Raw genomic sequence first — 19739 nt, forward strand, 5'->3', positions numbered from 1 at the left:
AAACACTACGAGTGTAATGTAAAAGCCATATCTCGAGGAACTAGGTTAATAAATATGTATGTTAACTATGCTACAAAAGTATATGTAGGTACAAAAATGTAAAGACTTGTTATATGTGGTTCCTGAAGCGGTCTCATTATGAACATCAAAGACTACTTACTACTGATGTTTTTTATTTATTTATTTTATTGCTTAGGTGGGTGGACGATCTCACAGTCCACCTGATTTTAAGTGGTTACCGGAGCCCAAAGACATCCCCACCCTTTAAGTCGAAACGCATTACTGCTTCACGGCGAAATAAGCAAGGCGGTGGTACCTGCCCGTACGGACTCACAATACGTCCTACCACTAGTAATTACGCAAATTATAATTTTGTGGGTTTGATTTTTATTACACGATGTTATTCCTTCACCGTGGAAGTCAATGGTCAACATTTGATATGTATTTATTTCGTCAGAAAAATTGGTACTCGCCTGCGGGATTCGAACACCGTTGCATCGCTTGATACAAATGCACCGGATGTCTTATCCTTTAGGCCACGACCACTAGTTTTGCGCGAAAGTAAAGTAACTGAAATATATTATAGAACGATTATTTTTACAGCGGTACTTTACGTGCCCCCAGTGCAAATAAGATCCAGGCTATATACCTAGTCAGGTCATAAATTCTGTCACATGTTTAATGTAAAATAATTGAAACAAGTTTATTCATTATGTAACCATTCATATACCAAAATGAACTTAACAAAACATAGATTCTTATGACACTAAAGTTTATTTAAAATGACCTCCGTGATTTGAATACAGGCCTTCAATCTGCGCGGCCAGTCGTCTATCGCAGCACGAACGAGGTCCATGTCAATATCGGCGGCTGCCTTAATCAAGGATGTCTTGAGTGACTCCAAATTGGGATGAGGCTTTGAGCACGCCTTTTCCTCCAAGTGTTGCCATATCTTGTAATCTAATGGATTCAAATCTGGACTGGAGGAGGGCCAGTCTTCGTGCCGGATGAAGTCGATTTCACGCGCCGCCAGCCAGTCTTGTGTGCTCTTCGCTCTATGAGCTGGCGCCGAATCTTGTTGGAATACCCTGTGCCTGTTATTGAACATGGTATGAGAAACAGGTTCCACAAGGTTCGTCAGGACTGTATTTTGATACACAACTGCATTCGTTTTTACACCTTTCTCACAAAAATGTACCTCTGTTAAGCCCCAATAAGAAACTCCCAACCATACCATGAGCGAGGATGGAAAATTACCTCGTTGGACACGCGAAATACGGTTGCTCGCTTCTTCACTACTGTGTGCGTACACCTTATAATTTTGTTTGTTGTAGCTCTCTTCTACGGTAAAAAATTTTTCATCCGAAAAAAGAATTTCCCGATATTTTTTTCCCGCGTACCGCTTCAACAAAGCGCGGCATCTCTTCAGTCTCAGGTCCATTAGACGAGCATTCAAACGATGTCCTGTTTTTCTTCGATATGCCCGAAGCCCTAAGTCTTCATTTAACACCCTTTTCACCGTGATTCTGCTTAACCCCATCTGAAGGGCCAACAGTTTCTGCTTACGTTTGGGATTTCTTTGAATTCGCGCCTTCACAGCTTTTATCACTGCTGGAGTCCTAACAGACCGAGGGCGACCACTTCTTGACCTGTCATCTACACTAGAGTCTTCATTGTATCGTTTGGTGGTACGATAAACGAATCTTTTGGCTATATTCAAATTTTTCAGTATGTTAAGAATTTTAATTGGCGCGTAACCGCAACGATGCAACGCAATAACTGCAACACGGTCTTCTTTAAGCGTCCACTCCATATTTAAAAATGAGTAAAATTCTAAAAGTTATACATTTTTATTTTCATGAACAATTCGAAATTCGAATTCAATAAACTTTTTTGTGGCCAGCATTCTAAAAGAAAAGTTTTTACTGTGTGACAATACTTATGACCTGACTAGGTATACCTTGGCTACATTCGCGTCATTACATTAATATTACGGAAACGATCTCTAATTTAATTACACGACTTTTACGACGACAATTACTTACCATGAAGTAAAATCATATCATACATTATAGTAAAATCATAAAATATATAAGTTACAAATATGAAAACTTCGAATAAGATCGAAGGTTGCATGTTTTGTCACGGGAAAAAGCTCGGTTCTGTAGACACATTTTTATAATTTTAAAATTTAACGAGTATGTAACCACAGAACACACCAGATAAAATTAAAACACTAATGAATTTACATAAATAATTAATAATTAAAACTTCAATTTATATAACTAATTTCTTTTTTGTGATAATTGGAGTTTACTCCTTTAGAATCGATTTACATATATAGGCCCGGGGTATGAAAATTATGGGGACCAAAATCGTACTAGCATGTCACACGAAATGCGTTATGCGCATTTCGTGTGACATGCTAGTACATGCGCCGGCAGTCCGCCACAAAGCCTCGTACTGATCGCGCGTTTCTCTCATTATTGTATTTTCATATATTTGTTAGTCGTTTGTTTTGTGTCTCGTTAATTTGTTAATAATCTGTAGTGTATCGTGTTGTCGTAATATAGAACTATTTCTCGTATTGTTTCGTTTAATTTTTTATATCCAGTAAACTCCAGTCGTGCGTCGGAGCGGACACACACACTTTTTTTTATTAATCTTTAATTACATTTATTTTAATATTCGTCACTACAAAATTAATTAGACTTAACGGTCTTATGTGAGTTAAAGCGATGACCACGCAAGTATGTCTTGCATGACGCTTGCGTTGGCTCCGTGCCTGTAATTACCCTTTCCCCTGCTTCACTAGTTGCAGTACCTCCCCGCTCTCTGCCAGCTGACTCTTGCATTTCATCCCAAAAATAACCCGGTAAATATGCGTCATAGCGTGACTGATCTCACCATTACTGATGACTGTAATTTTGTTTTTCTTTCAAGAACATCTTCTACAGTGAATCAATAACATAAAATTTTGTCGTCTTGTTTTTTATTTTAGTGACACACTAATATACCTACGTCGTTTAAAAACGGAATGATTAAATTTGGATACTGTAAATGATATCATTTGAATCGCTCTGTAGCGAATTTAAGAAGTCGTTGGTTAAGTGAATTGAAAATTTTTGATCTTTTTTTTCCTACTTAAGCTGATAGCCTTGAGAGGCTATTTCAGCGTAACCTTAACTAGTAGGTGAGCTCACGGGGCTCAAACCGGAGTGATGCTAACACTGACCCTAGCAAGAGCAGTGCTTCGCAGAATCTACCACCGGATCGGAAACGCGACCCACTGAGAAGATCCGGCGAGAAATTCAGTGGGCTGTGTCTATGGGTTATTTCGCTATGATAATGATAACTAAAAGCACCGTTAATAGATCGAGAGGATCCGTAATGACGTGTGTTTGATCACGAACCATTTGCTGTTTGTATAAATAATCGGTATTATGTCGTTAAAAATCATACATATTGTGCCTATCAAGAAGGCCAGGATTTACGAATAACCATTAAGTTGCTTTATTAAAATCGATTTTATGATGTGAGTGCTTCACGAAGGTTGGCATCTTAACCCTCATCGAGATATTAGTATACATGCAGAATTGCTACAGACTGAAGTGGTTCTCTGCACTACGCCAACGACTTGTTATACAAAGCGCAGGTCCGTTATCGTGTAGAGTACTTGCACCTAGTATTACTAATCTCTATGCGCATCTCTTGCCACCATTACGTGGGCATCGATGCCAATAAAATCTGTTTGAGATCATCCTAATTAATAGAAAATAGTGTTGATGAATTACATCAAAAGCACCCATTCACTTGGATCGTTTAGGTTATTTTATAATGTTAGTTGATGTACTTCAACTACATTAGAAAACGTGGCCCACGTGATGTTAAATCGGAGAACATAAATTTATTAATAATCGGGAACAAAACAAACCTGATCATCTGGCCCAAGATTAGGATTCTCTATAGGAATGCCCCTAGCGGCAAACGAAGAGAAGCTGTTCCAACTCCATACAAATTGGAGTTAGCTTTTACGCGATCGAGAAGTTAAAAAAACTCGCATTAAGCACACTGATTGATGTATTGTATAGATCTGTATAATTATAAGTTTCAATAAAGAAATACTATATACATATAGATAAGAGACGCTAAAATATAGAGCAAACGAGTTTGTTCATCACAAAAACGTTTGGCCGATGTGAGAATCGAACGCACGGCCCTCGGCCCAGCAGGGGCGCTAATTACTGAACGGTCCACTACGAGACATTCGTCGAAGTCTAAATTGTTCGGGAAAATAATATATTTTAGGCATATAACGGCTGTTCTATCTATAACGATATCAGGTTTATTTGTATGGAATTTAAAAATTATATGATAGTTAAAATTAATAAAATCGTTCGTTACCTGATTGGTTGATTAATAATCGTTGAGCTAAATTTAATATAAGCATGAGGAGATTTTACTTGTTTATATAATCACTTAAAAAATTAAATATAAGTTGTTATCACTAGCCGCATGCTTAGAAGTTAGTTATTCCTCTAAGAGTAAGTTATTCCTCCAATTATTTACATGAAATTACTTAGAATTACATTTAAGAGGAGAATAAAATGTTTGCTACCAGAATTATAGACTAGGAAAAACAGAGGAATAATACTGTAAAATTAGAAAATAAGGTTGAAAAGGCGTAATGGCACCGGCCGATCTTTTTTTTTTAATTCTTTATTGTAGCCATACACCTATTAGGTTAAGCCGGCTTTAAACATAACAAAAGATAACAGCCTCCGATAATTTAATTAAGTAAAATGAGGATCGTTTGGTTCAGAAAGCGCATCTGAATCGAATGTCTAGACGCCGACCGGTTTGGTCCTTGATGGAAGAACATGGTCGACCTTCGTGAGCTCCGAGTCAATAACTCGCTTGAGACCGTGCTAAAAGCTGGATCGTTAAGCGAACATATTTTTTTTTCTTTCTCCAGCCTTTCTTTAATTGTTGTGTCCAAGGAATCTAAGGCGGTGACCACACGAAAAGGCTTAGCAGTAATATCCAGGTAGCCTGAGGTAAAACTAATTTGTCTTGCAACAATTAGGTACTTTTTATCTTAATCGAAAGGTGCCACCAGTTGCCCCAAAATTTGTATAATAAGCAATAGTAGATTTGATGCTTATACACTTTAACTTCTTCATCTTGCTAGAGATTAAATTCCTATAGGATACGATGAGAGTCTGCTTGTAATGATGCTCGTACTTGAGCAATGGCAATAAAGTCATTCCACTAAACAGAATGAGAATAACTAATCCCTAAAGTTATCGTATCTCATAAGAAAATGCTTTATTTACACCTAAACAAGAGATTTTTACTCCTTTTCGTATAGATGGAAAGGGCTCGGACAGAGAGCGATCTTTGTTAGAAGTATCTTATCGAGTTTACCATTTTGCAATTTATTTACTATAAATATCATTAAGTAAGTTGAGTTTCTGTATTTTGCATTTATAACGCGGCAGTAAATGTAAAAAATCAACGCGCGTCGGTGCGTTTCTAAGGTCTATAGGGAATAGGGATTACAACAGTCAGCACAGTAAATTTTATGCTATGTTAATGTAAGTTAGTGTTCTTAGGGTTGTTAACGTATATTGTTTATGCAGGGAAATAGTCGTGCTAACAGGTATTCATTAGAGTTAAACTGAGACTTAAAACTCATGTCTCAAGATGGGTGACGGTGTTTAAGTTTTTGATGTCTATAGACTTTGGTAACCATTTAACTCCAGGTGGGTTTGTCCACTTATCTAAGTAATAAAAATAAAACGAAAACCTCATCGATAAAAGGTAGTTAGTACCTTTCATGCAATAAGCAGGTTTAAAACATTGGATAAGAAGTTTAAATTCCATGATACATAATGATGGCCACCAAATCAGGACGCTTGACGGCTACGGTACAGAAATAAGTAGGATAGTGGTGATGGACGCAAATTATGTTTGATTTGATTTTTATCACGCGTGCTTCTTCACGTTGGTTCCTCGTGGAAGTATGTTAAGTACGTATTCTGTTACAACATTTTGATACAACCCGCCTGGGATATTAGAACCAAGGCGTAATCGCATCCCATGATGTTAGTACACCTCGCGTCCAACTTTAGGCCACAAAGACTGCAAGTCATTTAAATGAAACGATTATTATTTTTATTGAAGTTATACTTCTTTAGCCGCGTTATGAAAAATTGATGAGAGTGAAATTTTACGATGCGCGCGCACCGTGACACAAGATTAACAGAAATGAAGTTGCCCTCTAAATCGCTCATTTCAATACGACCGACGTAACTTGGCGAGTCTGAATATAGCCACAGGTGAACTTTTGCGCATGTACACTCGTAAAAAAAAGTGTTATTAGCATTCATTTTTTATTAAAATAAATGACAACATTATTATTTAATATAATTCATACTAAATATTATTAAATTATTAACGTTAAATATCTATTATGAATTATTTAATAATTTAAAAAAAAGGAAATAAGTTTAATAAAAATAAAGTATAACTTCTTACGCGCGTACATAAGTACACGCACCCTTTTTTTTACTGAATTAATTTATCCTCCTATACAATTATTTTTTACTAGCGACCCGCCCTCGCTTCGCTTCGGAAACATTAAAACACACATGAAACAAAAAAAAATATATATAAAAAAAATTAAAAAAAGTAGCCTATGTTCATCAGGGACAATGTCGGCTTCTAATAGAAAAAGAATTTTTCAAATCGGTCCAGTAGTTTCGGAGCCTATTCGAAACAAACAAACAAATCTTTCCTCTTTATAATATTAGTATAGATTGACGTTCATTTGAAAACGATTACAAGATCAGCTATTCTTGAGTGGAAATGTGTTCCAAAAAGAAGTACATCGTGTCTACCGTTACCTATCCCCACAGATTCAATTGAGTCCTCAATTGCTTTAGACTAACAGCGATCACACCCTTCAAATCGAAAGTCATAATTACCTACGCGACATCACCAAGACGCCAGCGACTATTAATATTATTCTCTTTAGAGTTAACTCTACACACTGTTATTTTAATTTATAATTATTATGTATTATTATAATGAATAATTATAATTTACACTAGACGGACGTATGCCCCTAGACAGTATGTAACAGCTTATAGTTATGTAATACTCTGTAATGCGCCCTGCTGTTACTCATCCAACACTGGATTCAGGATTCTGCAGGCTGCCTCATTTCTGCAACACATAAGAATTGTTTTCAGATACCAGCGTGAACTGCTTCTGTGCAACCATTTTGCAAATCATAAGCTTCTTTTATCCGCGTAACAAATATGTTTTTTTTGTTTTTATAGACCTTGCTAGCCGTATTAAGCAATAATAATATTTACCAATCTACATCGGTTTACAAATGCTACTAAATGCTTATGATAGGAATCAGAGATAGTTAGGTACTTAGTAAAATAAGGTGAGAATGCTAATAGCAACTTAACGGCCGTCTGGTGTAGTGGTAAGTGACATGGTCACTACACAAGGGGGTCACGGGTTCGGATCCCGCCAAGGGAAGATATTTGTATGATAAATATAAAAATGTCTTTTTCAGGGTTATGAATGTATATTATATATATTATGTATGAGTATAATAAAAATATTACATTTATTTCCGCTATCTGGTACTTGTAACACAAGTTCTTTACGAACTTAGCACGGGATCAGTTAACGTGGCGTTATTTTTAGTAAATATTTATTTATTATTTATAAACGACATAGATGCTCTATATTAAATAAAAAATATTTGGAAAGGTTTTTATTTTTATATTGACAATATGGTAATTAAAAAACGGGCCACTATATTCGTCTTATCTGGACATCGTCAATACCAGCACGTGTTTTGCAATACCTGCCTTAAACTGTGAATAGCAGTTTTTCTTTACACAAGTGACATTAAATCAGAGGAGGTAAACTTGTTATCGTGTACCGCTGCGTTGTAACTTCAATTATTCTGAAAAACATTGTATGACCCTCGATACCTAAAAGGAGTTTCAACGTTTTATACAAAATGTTTTTTTAAGTCTTTACAGATAAGCACCATTACTCTGTCTATTTCTAGTATGAATCATTTTAGCGAGAATACAAAATTGGTATTGAGAACTCATGTCTCGACGTGGCCGCAATATTCACTTTAAGCAATTAACACCTGGTGGGGGTGTCTTAAGTTATGTTAATCGATGATTCTTTATATATTTTACAATAAATAACCTAACTGCATAAAGCCAACTGAGTCTACTATGGTCGAATGTACTCAAAACGCTTCGAACCGTCCGACCTGGAATTCCGGTCATCGTTCTCATCGAACCCGTCGCTTGCGACGAAGGCTCGACGAGTAAATTAACCCTCAGACACAGCCCACTGAGTTTCTCGCCGGATCTTCTCATTGGGTCGCGTGTCCGATCCGGTGGTAGATTCTGCGAAGCACGGCTCTTGCTAGGATTCGTGTTAGCAACGTCGTCAGGTTTGAGCCCCGTGAGCTTACTTACTAGTTAACGTTACGCTGAAATAGCCTATCAAGCCTCTCAGCTTAGGTAGGAAAAAAAATCTGGAATCGTATTGCTTGGAGGGCTGTCCTCGGGAGCATGGGCGACCTAACGGGTGCTTCTGTGGACCACTCTGACAGAGTGTCCGACTGAGAAGAAGAGAAATAACATAAACGTAAAGTGAATTAAAATTGAGATTTTAAGAAAAAAACGTAATTCGGAAAATAAAGTATGCGAAACGAACAGGCATGAGAGTGCGGGAGGGCCCAGGTTCGTGGAGGAGGGCAAGCGGGAGCGCGCATGGCTCGAAATAACTCGTTGTATTTCGGTCGCACCGCCCCCCGCCGCCGCCTCTGCAACGCCGCCGCCGGCGCAGCGCTGCTTCTTACGGCCCCGCACTATCCGCTAACTATTCGCAATCGACCGACGTCTTGGTTGTTGGACTTGGGTTAATAATGACTTAACTTCTGCTAAATGAACCCGTGGACTAGTTTAAGTTATTCGCAGTGGCGTATGTATTTATATTTGAGCGAGCGCCGAAGCGACGTTTTTAATACAATAAGGACCAGTAGCGTCGAGTGAGAGTTTTTTTTTGTGCGTTGTGCTGCTGTGGCGGCGAGATGGAGAAGCAGTCGAGATGGTCGGAGCAGCGCTCCGAACAACGTTCTGAGCAACGCGTTCAACAACACTCCGAACGACGCGAGCAAGTTGTGCAGCAACAGGAGAGGATCCAACGCACGGAGCAACACTTTACAAGACAAATGACGACACAAGGTGAGCGATAGTTTACTTAACATTATTTACAGAACTAATATTAATTAGGTGAAACCGATTATTTTTAATTAAATTAAATCATGTTCATTTATTAATTTAAGGCTTAAAATTTACTAACAATAATCCAAATGGCTATTGCGAATTGTATTATGCTATGTATGTCGGCCTGAAAACTTTGGGTGTGTTGTTGTAAGTCGAAACGGTGCGGGCGGCGAGCTAGGACGCCCACGCGCCCTCCCCAGAATAGCCGCACTATCTCGCTCGCAGTGGAAAAGCGTCATGCACAAATAAAGTTACGTACCAGGAAGAAACTAAATACACTCGAGTCCGGGTGGTCGGTCGATACGCCCCGCACTGCTTCGTCAAAATATGGCACAAATAAACTAATAAATCAAACACATTTTCATTATTTATTAAAATAGATGATCACCTCGAAATGTATCTTTTACTAATGCGAATTAGGGAATAATTATTAGTATGACTAGCGAACTCATACACAGACATTAAAAGAATATGGAGAAGTTTGTGCGACCCGTCCACAATACTTAGTTCACTACTGGTCCATGTCGTGATGGTGTGAGTTCGTTCGTCTCTCCTTAAGGTTGCACCGCGAAGGCTTGAAAACTTGTTTACTTTATAAGGCATGTTCATTCCTTAAACGAATCCTGACAAATATGTTTCCATTCACGGATCAATTTTACTAAACGAAAGTTTGATTTAAACCTCAAAGTAGGCCACAGGGGCTGTAATGTGATTAAAATGAATATAGTTAAATAACCAATCTAATAATACATTAAAGTAATATGTATTGTAAAGTTGTAAATACAATGCGCTGGGTAAACCGCTGGTACTATAATCAAGAAATTAAGATTTTTGTAAACATTATCAACATCATAAACCTATAATAGCGGCACCGAATAATTTTAATAAAATCTAATTTAATTCGTCAAAGTGATTAAAGTAAATTTAATGTCAACGCTCAAAATGCTGAAATAATATAGTAAACAAAAAAATAGGATATAATAATTGGGGACCTACGCACGGACATACATATAAGAAATTAAATTATTTATATGATGACAGATTCGAAAAAGTATCTACATGGTACACAGTTGTTCAAACTGATGTAGTTTAGCATTTAATTATGTGAAATAAAGTGTGAAATGGAAACAAAACCCACAGAGTATTGACAAACGTGCGTCATTCTTTCTAGCTGCAGTTGAATTATTTAATATCAGTTACTGAACACTTTAAGACAATATATCACTAATTTTAAATTTACATTAAAATTCAATATTAGATTTTAACAAAAAAAAAAATTGTTTACATTATTTTAAGGCACTTGAAATATGCTGGTTAACCAGTCTGTAAATTCTTACCTAAACGTTTAGTCGTAACATTCCATACCGTATGAACATCATAGACGCAATAGGGCGTGGCGCATTCGTAGTTTTTGCATTCTTTTCGTTAATTATCTATTTTCTATTCCTACGTACGAGTGAGAACTAAAGAATAATAGCGTAATTAAAACGTAACGCGAAAAACTCAACCGAAGTGCCGTCAATAACCGTTTTCACTCTTTCTTCGTAGCGTTCGATAGAAACGAGACAATGTTTATTTTTAAAGACAGAAAGAAACGAGAAACGCATTCGCTTAATACTTCTGCTATTAGAGATTGAACGAGTTTTAATCATAACTTATAGGAACTAATATTATTAACACAAAAAATAATTGTCTGACATTTATACATTTCAATACGCTTTTATTAGCTTCAGACGTATGTATGTTAGTATGTAACGGAATTTTTGAATATGATTTTGACCCCCTTCAAAACGTCGAATTAACTCGAAATTTAGTATACTTAAAAATATTGAAAAAGCGTGGAGTGCATGGTATCAGTAGTTATAAATATTTTATGAACAGATATGAGTAGAAGGGTTATTTTGATAAAATCCTGAAAAGCACCCCACGCTTTTTTACAATTAAATCAGTTTTTTTACACTATTTTTAATTCAAATTTATGAAAGTTTATTTTCTATTTTTTAGTTGGATTTTCTATAAAAGCGTATTTTGTTAGTTTTTTTAAACATTTTTTTTAGTTTTTTTTTTAAATTCAAAACAAAATTGAGATAATGTCGTGTAGTGGATTTTGGTGGATGTGTGATGTCGTGGAATGAATGCGATACATCGGGTGCAACGGTCGACGTCTCAGCCAGATGGTCATCTCAGAGGTGCCGTGGGTCTGGTTCCGTATGCCGCGCAGCTAGAACGTGTTCCTCGCTCATTATAACGTAGCAGCTTAACTGTAGCGCGTCTCGGTTCTTGCTCTCTTTATCTTGGTTCGCAAAAAATCAAGGCGTACTGGCTGTTTAAAAACAAGAGAAAAACATAAAGCGAACGATAAACGCGTAATCGATGGAGAAAAAAAAAACAAACAGATTACACAGTTCAAATCAATGAGTCATGTGGTGGTTTTAAAAGATTTAGTTTTTGACAATTTAAACCACTAAATTTGTTGCTGTGTAAAATTTAAAAAAGCTCCCTACTAAAGTTAACAATATCAAAACACCGATGAATAAATACAAATCTGTCAACTGTCGTATGATTGAGTTTACAGGTATAAATAAAAAAAAACAAATCTAAAGCAGCGAAAAAAAAAAGTGCGAGACAAGAAATGGTCGGCGCCTACATTTACCGTTCTTATCTCCAAATTTATGATCTCAATAAACAGTTACTGAGTAGTAAGCAACTCTCACTATTTTGCATACATTCTATAGTTATTTTATTGCCATCTTATTAAAACCGAAAAGCTACAAACAACTGGAATATTTGTAAAAGTATTGAAGTACAGTAATTGAGTAAATACGTGTAGAATTAAAGCCTCATAAGTTGTAATACGGATTACATAAAAACATTAAAATTGTATCTATATACTTAGAATATAAATACAATTTCTTCTGAGCATTTACTGTTATAGATTAGATATGCATATGTATATATTCATGTGGGTTTAGCTACTTTTCATGTTTAAGTATATATAATTCGATTCATGAAGTTGACAGCCAAACTGCATTAAACTACTGCCAAATCAAAACGGATGCCCATTTCGCGGCAGAAATGGGTTGGGCCTACCTGCGTACGATGCGGGCTAACAGTATACCTTCCATCGCAAGTATTTCAAAACCGGGCGTGACTTTAGATCGTCGATTAGTATTCTCGTCTAATTATTTTAGTTACTTTTGCGACGTAAAGCACGTTTGGATTCGGAGATGAATGGATAAAGCCCGGTTAAATCACGTTCCGCTATCAATATATTGATAAAACACATATCAATCGTTAAATTAAATATGCGCTTAGAAAAATGGAAATGTAATGTTTTACTACTTGTATTTTTGGAATTGATTTTGTGCTTGGGATTATTTATATAAAAAAGTAAATAGAGTATTTATATTTATAAGAAAACATAAAAAAATCTATTAGAAAAATTATTTAAGTTCAAAAGTTAATTAAAGGTATTATTAGTCCAGAGAAGATATCTTAAAGTGGAAGCACAACTATTTTTTTAGATTTTAAAATGTTGCCAACACTGTACTATATGTAATGACGTCATCCTCTCTAAGATATGGTAATTCGGTACAAAATTTTACGGTGCTAACGCAAAATAAAAAGTAAGCTAAATTAATTGAATACGTAGTTTATAATAAAAATTTCTTTGCGTTCTCCATATAACATAGGCTGTAATTATATAGTCTATAACATCTAAGATCATTGCGCGAGATAACACGCAAAAAAAAAAATTGAAATATACGTACACAAAAATGAAAAGCAGTGTAGTGAGCGAAATCAACTTTAATATTGTTAAGAATTTGTTTAACCGAAATTATTTTATTAACCGATTTAGAAAATGAGATCTAAATAATATGTTCAGTTAAATGTGTTTTAGAAAATACTGTTATTTAATATATATTGTTTTGGCTATAGGAATCTCTATTAACGTATTGATTTTGATGATAAGTCTTACCGTGTAGTATGTCAGCGGAATGAGGGCCAGAGACCATATGGTGCGTGCAGTAAATTGTCGGTCGTGGCCATATCTACACATCTGTGAACATTAAAATATGTATAACAGTAACAAGAATACCCATTCATACCATTACTTGTCAAACTGCTTTGTATAAATTGTACAATTTTCGCTTTGCACGTGCATTATTATACTATTTGAAGTGATTTGTCTGAAAGGATTAAATCTTCAATACGTCACAAATATATTTGTCGAAATATGTCCAAAGTTCCGATATTCGGGTTTGAAAAGAGCAATTTTTTTTTAAATTTAAATTAGTTACTTTTATTACAATTTTATTTGTAGTATGTAGTTTATAATAGGGTTATTGAGTTTCATTGCATCTGCGGTTTTACAGTTTTAGGCACTGCAGACTATAAAAGTGAGGATTTTTTACTGAATTCTATGATAGAATTCATTCAAGCGTTGTTTCGATTGCGATATAAGGCTGGTTTCAAATATATATGTGTGTATAATACTTAGGCGTATTGTTGGTGTGTCGTATTCTCTTTATTTCTGCCCCAACACAGTCATGGGATCCGGTTTTTTAGAACGAATCAGTCTGCATGCAATATAATTGAGACTTTGGCCTCTCGCTTCCAGGTGGATGACGGCATTCATGTTATCGCGTATGGGATCCGGTCCTTAAAACCCGTGCGCTAAGTGCGAATTTTTTTTACGTTCTCGATAGCGTAAAAGTTAACTCAATTTTGTATGGATGTTTGCCTACTTTTGCCGCTAGGGGCGCTGTTCCAACTGCAAAACACTCGCACTAAGCACACGGGTGACCGTTAGGTCGTTCGCCTATTTAAAGAAAAATGCCATTACTAGAAGACTACTATATAGATAGACTTTTTCGCGGTGACAAATTGCGCAAAGTATTTTCAAAATAAAACTCAAAGTATTATTATAATTATATAAAATCATTATCCAAGTATTCAAAGTTGTGTAAGTACAGCAGAATTTTATAAATAAGTGAATAGACGGTGTTGTGAAACATGATACATTCTCCATAAAATTCACATTACATGCGTTACATAAATAAATATAATAAACAGCACATACTTTTAGCATTTTATGCTCTTTATTTAATAAAGCATAATTGAACGTTTTTTATGATAACGAACACAAAAAACATCGCGGCGAATGAATCTTTGCTTTTTAAAGTTGGTAGAAGACTTAATAATCATGTTGAACAACAGCGTATACTATTAAACAGCAAAAATTGATAGTTAAAAAAATTGTTCGAATTGGATTGTTTTATTTTATTGTATAATTCTGATTTTTCATTATATTATAAAAAAAAGAACTAAGTAACCATTTTATATCGTTGGTTCTTTTAATTCACTCGATCTGTGTAAAGGTCGAGTTCAATTATTTAAAATGGGTCGCCCATCGTGACCTTGACCCAAAAAAGAAACCTTGCAAAGAATTCCATTATAAACAATAACACAACACAACCTAATCCAAACAATAGCGCCGGCAAACGAATGTTCTGATCACTTCATGACAATCATATCTGTTTGCTTAAAATCCGTTTGTAAGTACACATTACTACTTGCAGTACTTACACTAGCTACTCTATTCAACAACGAATCGTGTTGAATGTTACTAATTTAATTTATTTTATTATTTTCTACAACATAAGTACAAATCGACTGACAGATTTAAGTCACTTTTTTTTTTTTTTCCTACCTCAGCTGAGAGCCTTGAGAGGCTATTTCAGCGTAACCCTAACATTTGTAGGTGAGCTCACGGGGCTCAAACCTGATGACGTTGCTAACACGAACCCTAGCAAGAGCCGTGCTTCGCAGAATCTACCACCGGATCGGAATCGCGACCCACTGAGAAGATCCGGCGAGAAACTCAGTGGGATGTGTCTGAGAGTTAATTTACTCGTCGAGCCCTTCATCGCAAGCGACGGGTTCGACGAGAACGGTGACCGGTGCTTGAAGTACCTAGAAGCACCGTTAGAGGATCGGGAGGATCCGAGATGACGTGTTTTGGGCGACGTCGACTGCTTTCCATTCTGTCCGCAAGATCGGGAATGTATAAGTCACTAAAACATGTTGAGCGTATTTATACTTGTGACGCGTATCCACCAAAATGGCGATCGTAACAAGATCCCGAGTGGTCGTACTAAAATAGACGCGCGAAAAGCGCTCGCCTGCCTCGTTATTCGTGAGTCAGTGCATACATACATCTTTCTCCAGAAATTTATTTATACGACGACTATTTAATTACTCGAGCCGTAGGTATAAATGCTGATGTAATTTTGGGTTTTTAATGATTTCACTTTATTTTTTCCGTTTTTATTGCGATGTAAAGAATGTCGGATCATCGTGAAATGACACGTATAGATAGGATCTATTCATACCAAACATCAATTCAAGGATAGAGTTAAAAAATATGAACATAAATTTATTACAAAAATATATTTTTGTACACTATTTTTACGTGGACTTGGTTTAATGTTCAATAGAGAGAAGAGACGTTTGTCATCATAATAGGAGGTCATTCCTGTCATATTACTTGGTTACTTATTGAGCGAGGTCTCTGGTCTTAATTTGAGGTTTAAATCAAATTTTAACTTAACTAATTTAAAATTAAACTTAATTTAAAGTTTTAGGGAATAAATATTACATTTTGTTTCAAAATATACCTACCCGTAAATCATTTATATTCGACATTATCATTTTATAATTTAGCTAGACAAATACTAACACATAATTGACAGGTACTAAAGTGCAACAGACTACATTATAAATCGTAATGAAACAGTGTTATATAATTTTCTAATTTCACAGAGCCTTAATTTATATATGATAAATTAGAATGTACCTACATATATAGATTTTTCGATTATGCTTCGAGTAATATTTTTTTGTAGTGAGCGAGGTTGTGATCATGTTACTGCTTTTAGTCTAAGTAAGATAATGCCTACTTAGCATTTCGCAAGAAAACAAAAGAAAAAATCTGTTATTTTCGTTTCATCTGTCATAATTTTTCAATATAAAAAAACTGATGAATGGTTATGACCCTCTTCCTCCATGCGTCGTATTCCTCAGTGCTGAGGGTCGTGACCTTTACGGAGCACTTTTGTTAGGGCTATGTTCTTCCGTTCACTCATGTCCTCCGCGCAGTGGATAGCGACATTGATGCTGGATTCCAAAGTCGTCTGGCATATTACAAATATATAACTTTTTTTTTTCTTGTTTCAGTGGAGAGCTCCGGTGATCGCCAGCCCATCACTGCGGGTCGGCCTGGTGAACCCTCCCCGCCAATATTCGAGCAAATATTCAAAAATGCTAGATTTGCACAAGGTGGCAATGCTAAGTTCGAAGGAAAGCTTAGAGGAAATCCTACACCCGTCGTATCGTGGACGAGAAAGAAGGCGCCTCTTGTTGAATGTAATAAGTACAGCATGCGTTACAACGAACAAACTGGCGACGTTTCGCTGCTTATAAAACAAATTGGACCTGGTGATGAGGGCGAGTACACCTGTACAGCTCGTAATCAGTATGGTGAAGCTATCTGCTCCGTATATATTCAACCTGAAGGTGTCCCGGTACCTGCTCAACAAGCTAGTCAGCAACAAAGTTACCGACATGTTAGTGAAACAGTCGAGCACAAAGCCTACGGTACACAAGGATACACAACAGAACAGTCACGACAAACACAGAAAGTAGCATACACTAATGGTACTGACCATTCTTCAACGGACGACTTCAAAGTAGACACCTTTGAGTACAGACTTTTGAGAGAAGTATCATTTAGAGAATCCATCACGAAAAGATACGTAGGAGAAAGCGATGTTCAAATTTCAACAGAAATTGATAGATCTCTAGGACCTGTATCTCCACCGAAAATAGCTCAGAAACCAAGAAACTCTAAACTGCAAGAAGGAGCTGATGCACAGTTCCAAGTACAATTATCGGGTAATCCCAGACCGCGAGTTACTTGGTTCAAAAATGGACAGCGATTAATCAACTCAAACAAGCACGAAATCATAACGACCCATAATCATACGACGCTAAGGGTAAGAAATACTCAAAAATCAGACTCCGGCCATTACACTTTACTGGCTGAAAATCCCAACGGTTGCATTGTAACCTCAGGATATCTTGCTGTTGAATCTCCGACCGAAAGTTATGTACAGGACCAAAGGTCACAATACATAACTGATACTCAACAAAGAGAGACTGAAGAAAGAATAGAAATAAGTGAAAAAGCTCTTGCTCCGCAATTTGTTAAGGTTTGCCAAGACCGTGATGTAACGGAGGGTAAAATGACGCGATTCGATTGCCGCGTCACAGGCAGACCTTACCCTGAAGTCACGTGGTTCATTAACGATAGACAAATACGAGACGATTATAATCATAAGATATTAGTAAACGAATCCGGTAATCATGCACTTATGATTACAAACGTCACTCTCAGTGATAGTGGTGTGGTTACTTGTGTCGCGCGTAATAAGAGCGGCGAGACAGCTTTCCAGTGTCGACTAAATGTTATTGAAAAGGAACAAGTAGTAGCTCCTAAATTCGTGGAGCGTTTCAGCACACTGAATGTTAGAGAAGGCGAACCGGTTGTGTTGAATGCCCGCGCTGTCGGCACACCAACGCCACGAATCACATGGCAGAAGGATGGCGTTCCGATAATACCCAATCCAGAATTACGAATTCATACTGACGGTGGAGCCTCGACGCTAGATATACCGCGAGCCAAGGCGTCGGATGCGGCATGGTACCAATGCACCGCTCAAAACGTCGCAGGTTCCACCGCCACTCGGGCCAGGCTCTATGTCGAAGTTCCGAAAGAGCCTCCGCCCGAGCAGAAGCGTCTACACCTACCTCGGCCTACAAAAGTAATCGAACCAGAGTAAGTTATATAAGCTACAATATTTATTCCTTAAAGTATTATTGTCCCAACAGGCATGTCTTATCTATTAAATGTAAAAATATAATGTGCGAGTCGTTAAACTCTTTATTTCAATTTTATAATTAAATGCTTATTATAATTTCTATATGAATGAAATTGAAAATACAAACACATAATATTCATTATAATTAAGACTTCGAAAGTTAAAGCAAGCAAGCAATTTTACGAAATTAAACAAAAATAATAATTATGCATAGTAATTATAATGTTTATAAAAAAACACCTTAGTTTAAAATTGCGTCAATTAAAATTGGCTTCTGGTTGTTTGTAGGCCTGCTCCTGGACCAGAAATTATTTACTTAAGGCACGTGGAAAGGGCAAGACCGTATATTCCTCCCGGTGAGGAAGACCGCGTCTATCCTCCGCCACAGTTTATTGTGCCACTGAAGAGCGTCACGGCTATGGAGGGTGGCAAAATACACTTTGAGACGAGGATAGAACCGGTTGGCGACCCCACGATGAAAATTGAATGGTTGAAAAATGGACAGAGTATTGAAGCAAGTAAGTTAACAACAAATATATTTAACATATGAGATGTAATACATATTTTGAAAATACTACAGGATAGGAAGCAAGAGTGCAGACTATAAAGTATTATTTTTAAGTCGATCTCGGTACGTCACGCCTGGACAAAGACTTTTGCTTTTCAAAGAACATGTCTGGCCTCGCGTGGAGTACTGCTTCCACCTCTGGGCCAGGGCTCCCGAATACCAGCTACATCCATATGACTCCACACAGAAGAGACCCGTTCGAATTATCAATAATCTCATTCTTACGGATCGTTTGGAAGCTCTGGGTCCGCCTGGGACTTCGGTTACGGTACCTCTGTATTTTGTACCGTATGTTCCATGGGTACTCCCCTGAGGAATTGTTTGAGATGATACCATCATCCCGTTTTTACAATTGGACCGCCCGCCATCGGAGTAGAGTTCATCCATACTACCTAGAGCCACTGCGTTCATCCACAATTCGTTTCCAAAGGACTTTTTTGCCACGCACCATCCGGCTTTGGAATGAGCTCCCCTACATAATTCATGTTTCACGAGCGCTATGACATGTCCTTCTGCAAAGAGGCTTGTGGAGAGTATTCAATGGTAGGCTGCGGCTTAGGTCTATCCCTGGCATTGCTGATGTCCATGAGCGACGGTAACCACTCACCATCAGGTGGGCCGTATGCTCGTCTGCATACACGGGCAATAAAAAAAGGAAATTAATACCTGAAGATATATTATAGCATTGTAATTCCGAAAGCAATTAATAACAGCCCTGCCTATTTCAGCCGTGAAACAGTAATGTGTTTCGGTTTGAAGGGTGGGGGCAGCCGTTGTAACTATACTTGAGACCTTAGAACTTATATCTCGAGATGGGTGGCGCATTTACTTTGTAGATGTCTATGGGCTTCAGTAACCACTTAACACCAGGTGGGCTGTGAGCTCGTC

At 37.0% G+C, this 19739-nt stretch overlaps 2 protein-coding genes across 2 annotated transcripts in view; one reads left to right on the forward strand and one right to left on the reverse strand.

Moving 5' to 3' along the window:
* LOC114240293 (myomesin and myosin binding protein) overlaps nt 1–9868 on the reverse strand; it is a 30472-nt gene extending 20604 nt beyond the window's left edge. Inside the window, exon 1 of the mRNA XM_028170770.2 lies at nt 9601–9868. The gene's annotated coding sequence lies outside the window, so the exon portion shown is untranslated. The remainder of the gene's footprint in view (nt 1–9600) is intronic.
* Kettin (kettin protein) overlaps nt 8912–19739 on the forward strand; it is a 30515-nt gene continuing 19687 nt past the window's right edge. The window contains exons 1-3 of the mRNA XM_028170916.2: nt 8912–9299; nt 16581–18240; nt 18572–18801. Of these exons, the coding sequence (XP_028026717.2) occupies nt 9146–9299; nt 16581–18240; nt 18572–18801 (2044 nt within the window). The 5' untranslated portion in view covers nt 8912–9145. The remainder of the gene's footprint in view (nt 9300–16580; nt 18241–18571; nt 18802–19739) is intronic.

This window comes from Bombyx mandarina, chromosome 01 (genome assembly GCF_030267445.1).
Source record: "Bombyx mandarina strain Sakado chromosome 01, ASM3026744v2".
NCBI lineage: Eukaryota > Metazoa > Arthropoda > Insecta > Lepidoptera > Bombycidae > Bombyx > Bombyx mandarina.